This window comes from Mus caroli, chromosome 5, assembly GCF_900094665.2.
Source record: "Mus caroli chromosome 5, CAROLI_EIJ_v1.1, whole genome shotgun sequence".
Lineage (NCBI taxonomy): Eukaryota > Metazoa > Chordata > Mammalia > Rodentia > Muridae > Mus > Mus caroli.
In genome coordinates this window covers 103,038,085-103,043,284 of record NC_034574.1, presented here as the reverse complement: position 1 = coordinate 103,043,284, position 5,200 = coordinate 103,038,085, and the positions used below count along the sequence as shown (strand labels likewise).

The 5,200-nt window shown below is 44.3% G+C and overlaps 1 protein-coding gene across 4 annotated transcripts in view; it reads right to left on the bottom strand.

Moving 5' to 3' along the window:
* Chfr (checkpoint with forkhead and ring finger domains) overlaps window positions 1-2,373 on the bottom strand; it is a 38,681-nt gene extending 36,308 nt beyond the window's left edge. Inside the window, exons 1-2 of one of the 4 annotated variants that reach the window (XM_029477115.1) lie at window positions 2,255-2,373; window positions 2,005-2,148 (exon numbers count right to left, since the gene is read on the bottom strand). In XM_029477115.1, the coding sequence (XP_029332975.1) occupies window positions 2,005-2,137 (133 nt within the window). In that variant the 5' untranslated portion in view covers window positions 2,138-2,148; window positions 2,255-2,373. Of the gene's footprint in view, window positions 1-2,004; window positions 2,149-2,254 lie in introns of those variants that run through there. The other 3 variants (XM_021163669.2, XM_021163668.2, XM_029477116.1) reach the window with 3 other exon arrangements.
* Between the last annotated feature and the right edge of the window lie 2,827 nt (window positions 2,374-5,200).

Genomic DNA, 5,200 nt, shown 5'->3' with positions numbered 1-5,200 from the left:
AAGGCAACAAGAATCTTGTTCTAAAGTCCTCCATGGTCTTGCAGTAGTGGTGATGGGTCACAGAAGGTCTCAAGCCCCTGCTACTAGTATTAGCCTTCTGCTCACTCTGGTCTGACAGTCACTGAGTTTCTACATAGTGACCTTTGCATTCCCTGCCAATAGCTCAACAGACCCAGCCAACATGCAGACACAACTTAGGCACCAAAGAAGAAGATGAGTACATGAAAAGGTAAGACACAGACATGGCCCAGCTAAGGCCCCATGAATGCTGGGTTCACAGGTTCTACCTAGGCCCCTGAAAGAGGAAGTAACTGACAACTAGTGGAAGCTGTAGAAAGTCATGGTGAGGGTATCTGCCAGTGACACTGGCTTGAGGAGACAGAAAAAAGCAGGAGTTAGAAGATTCTGTGCTGTGGGGGCAAATGCCTTTAATCCCAGCACTTGAGAGGCAGAGGCAGGTGGATCTCCATGACTTTGAGGCCAGCATGGCCTACAAAGGAAGTTCCAAGACAGCCAGGGCTGTTATACAGGAAAACCTTATCTCCAAAAAACAAAAAAGAAAAAAAGTAAGGAAAAAAAAAAAAAAAGACACTACTTTTCTTCTCCTCTGGCATTCAAAGTCAATTCCATTTAAAATCCCGTAAAACTTTTAGTGTGAAGATCAGAGATCAACCTCCAGGAGTTAGTTTTAGCTTTCCACATAGTATCAGCAAACTAGTGCAGTGACCTTTACATTGTTAGTGAAAGTAATTATTAAAAGCATTTCTATTAGAAAGCAGGTTTTTGTTTTTTGTTTTAACATGCAACGCCGTGTCTTGATATGTGTATTATGGTAAGGGGCTCTCTAATGTATGTGTATGCATGTGCACATGATCATGTTTGCAGAGGCAGGCAGGGTCTCCCAATGAGAGCCTAGAGCTCAAGAAGTCTGCAAAAGTAGTCCCAGCCAGCAAACTTGGCTCCTTCTGTCTCTGCCTCCTCACAACTAGGACTCGTCATGTACCACCACACTTAGCTTTTTACATAGGCTCTGGGGATTTGAACTCAGGTCCTCAAGCACTTTACCATCTAAGCTCTCTCCGAGTCCAAAGCTAGGTTACACACAAGCAGTTCATGTAAGATTTTATCAATCCTCCTAGCAAAATAAGGTGGACACAAAGTTATAGAAATCTATGTCCTAATCCCAGCATTCGGGAGGCATAGGCAGGTGGATTTATGAACGTGAGGCCAGCCTGGTCTACAGAGTGAGTTCCAGGACAGCCAAGGCTATACAGAGAAACCCTGCCTCATAACTGTCCCCCCCCCCCAAAAAAAAAACCAAAGAAAGAAATGTATGTCCTTGACTCAAAGCAATCGATGTTGGGATCTGTGTATGACTTTGATCAAATTCTCAGTATAAGTTGCCCTCGGAGCACTGGTTTAACAGTGTCCTAGTCTTCCAGCATATTCTTTGTTCTCATTTGTCACAAAACATTTTTTCTATAAAGTCCCTGTGGTTTATTTTTTTCACCCGTCAACCTTTTAACAGTGGTGTCAAATTTCTACATACCTTTTTTTCAGTTTTCCTTTTGTTAATAATTTCTAATTGCATTTCATTGAGAAAGAGAAGTGTACAGTAATGAGGATAAGGTCGTATTTTGAAGGATATATTTACAGATCTATTTCACAAAGTTGTACTGAGAACTGACTGATATCCATCATCAAACATCCAGAAGAGCAACTGCACAAATAAATAAGCCCATTTTATGGGGGAGGGGGGGAAGAAAAGCACAGTGCAACCCCCCCCCCCGAATTCCTGTAGCTTCTGTATCGCCAGCCGGGTACTTTTCCCACTTCAAACCCCCAGTCAGTTCCCCCATCTAAACCCACTCTGATTAGGTCTTCGATCCTGCTCTAGGCCCTCGGTCTCTTCTCAGTTGGGTACCTACTTTAGGTCCCTATGCTTCATCCCTGTCTACCCCTTTAGCCTTTATCCTCGTCCTCACTCCACTCTGGCTACCGCACCTCTCCTCCTTCCGATGGTCCACTCGCGTTTCCAAAGAAGGATCTGGGGTTCGTCCTCCTCTGCGCCTAGACGAAGAAGCCTCCCCCAGGGTTCCTGCGGCGGCGGCTGCTCTTCTTCCCCGTGTAGCTCCATAGGACTCACATCTACAGAGACCCAGAAACGCCGGCTCAGGGACTACTTCAAAAACGCTCAGCACCGCTGCTATAGCCTGGCCGCCCCAGCCGGGACCCCACCCGCCGGCCAGCTTACCCCACGCCCTGCACGGATCCCGGAACCGGCCGCACAGTCGCCGCCACCGCTGTCAACAGACATCTCGGGTACCCCAGCTGATCCACGGGAGACGAGGGGGAGGGGCGCAGAGCGGTACGCCCTGTGATTGGCTGGCGGCCGTGCCCACCGAGAGCAACGGCTAGAGCGGTGCCAGGAAAGGCTATCCGGAGGGGGCGAGGCGGAGCGATCGGAGCCTGCGCAGACGAGAGAATGTGCACCTTGTTGCCATCTTTGATGCTGGCAGGCAGGCGAACTTACCTTCCTGCAAAAGCATGGAAGTAGCCGTGGAGGGCACCATGTTAGATTCGGGCCAAAAAAAAAAAAAAAAAAAAAAAAAGACCGAGTAACTTCTAGATCGGAAGGTCCTTAAAACCTCACTTGTAATTCCGAGATAAGGTGCTATTTCCACACGTCAGATTACAAAATGTGGAAGCTTGGTACAGTGGGCCAGCCCTTCGCAAGGAGCATAATTTAAGATGTCAATTAGAATAGAAACAGGTAACTCGTCTCTGAGGGCTGATTTGCGGTATCTTGCCACGTTAAATCCTGTTTCTTAGGATCTTGTGTCATTCCCGAGTTGTATACTACAAGCATGTTTGTGACCCCCCGGTGAGAGAGAAACACTGGCAAAAACAATGCCCTGGAAGGAAGTCACTGAAGACAGAGATGCAAAGTCCACACACAGTGGTTCTTGAGCAGAACAGCTTCAACAAAGTATTAAACATGTTTGTTTGGTTTTTTTCTTTTGTAAAAAGAAAACACATACAGAGACATATTTGTAAATATATGTGGAAATGCGTCTTTGCCTATGTCTACAAAGATTTACTCAAATACTTTTGAAAGTATATAAAAGTAGTAGTGGCTGCCTCCGGGGAGTTGTACCGGTCTGAAAATCGCCGAAGGAAGACCCCAGACGCAGATAATATGCAAAGATAAAGAACGTTTATTCTGAAGAAACAAGCAGTATGTGGGTCACATTTGTTTGAAATGGTGTCCCCAGTCAAGGGTGCGTGGGTCTTCTTATAGGGGACGGAGTGGGGGTGGGGGGATATTAGGTAATCTCTAATGTGATTGGCTGGGCCACTGTCCACATTTGGGAACTGAACTGTGACCCCCACCCCCAACCCCCAGTTAAGATTATACAGAGTTTTTAAGCCTAAAATCCACAAACATCTGTGCTAAGTTATTCCACCAATCAGGATTTAGGGATAGAGGGTTTTACTTAGGAACTTGTCTTTGTTGTATACGTGTCCTGCTCCCATTGATCTGGGTAGTCAACTGTAGCAGGGATTTGACTTACCTAATATTCATGTCCTAACTTGTCACAGTACCCATGTACATATTTCTTTCTGCCAAGTAGGATGTCAATTCCCAATAGGCCTTAGGAACTTAAACTTTACTCGGCCACTAGTCAAAATTAAAGTCTTATTTCAAATAATTTCTTATATTGGTGCAGGTGTCTCTCTTATGTTGGGGTTCATCCCAGGGACAGTTTATACCATGAAAGTTTATACACAGGTGCAGGAAGAGCTATTAAGTGGTTGGTTCAGGTCCAAGCTTATTGCAAATGACACAGTTCTACTGATATCTAACATGATTGGTTTCCAAGGGTATAGAACATAACAGACTATGTAATCAACTTGGCATTAGAAAGTTTCCTATTAACAGCAAAAACAGCTGGGTAGTGGTGGTGCATGCCTTTAATCCCAGCACTTGGGAGGCAGAGGCAGGAGGATTTCTGAGTTCGAGACCAGCCTGGTCTACAAAGTGAGTTCCAGGACAGCCAGGGCTATGGGCTATACAGAAAAACCCTGTCTTGAAACAAAACAAAACAAAACAAACAAACAAACAAAAAAACAGAAACATATGAGAAAGTTTGCTTATAATGAATGGCACACTAGTCAGGAAAGTCTTACTAGGCCTTAACATTTTACCTAGGCCTTAACAATTTTAAATACTTGTAATGGAATCTGTGCATCTAAACATAGAAAAGAGACAATATTAATACTAGACCATAGGAATTTTAAAGTTTCATTATAATCCTTCAGAGTCACCACTGGTAATATCATTAACTAGATTGTTGCTATGTGGTGCATAATACTGTAATTGTATCATTCCGGGTTCTATCATTCAAATAAAAATAAATCCTAGATTGATGTTCCCTGCATAGCAAGATCCATGAACTCCATGCTCATGGAGCCAGGGTGTACTTCATTTGGTGTGAATTCCTTGATCAAAAACAACACTGCATAGAGTACAACGATGGTGGAATTAGTAAGTCTGTAGATAGTTTGTGTAGAAGCATTCCATACAGAGTAGGCAAATCAATATCCATGCTGTCATTCCAGTAAGAAAAGTTTGCCCCTTCCCAATGCAATGTTGTTAACTTGCTACCAGATCACTGGTTGGTTACCTTGGGGGAAAGAAGTCATATCTAGAACTTTATGGTGGACTTTTCTTTGCACTACAAGAATGGTCTGGTTTGAGTATAAACCCTCCAAGTATAAGCTCATGCTAGCCTGGAATGCATTATATATTCCAGGCTGCCTTGAATTTATGGGAATCCTCCTGACTCAGCCTCCAAACTTCTGAGATTACAGGCATGAACCACCACAGTCATCTGAAGGCAACGCCTCTAAAGCAGATACTTAGGAAATGATAGGGTATGGTGCTGCCTGCATTAAGCCTCTTTGGTAGTAGTTATTGTTTCAATTTAGTTTCATGTCATGCCTTGTTGCGGCCTGCCTGCAGTCCACAACACGAACGGTTCAACTGAGAATGGCAGTTCGCTGAAAAGAGAGGAATCTAGACGGGGCGGAAGAAAAGAATGGAGCCAAGACAACATACATTCTGTTCAAGGCTCAATTTTACTAATTCCAGACACTCAGTTATAAAGGAAGGGGGAGGGAACCCAATATCCCGCCA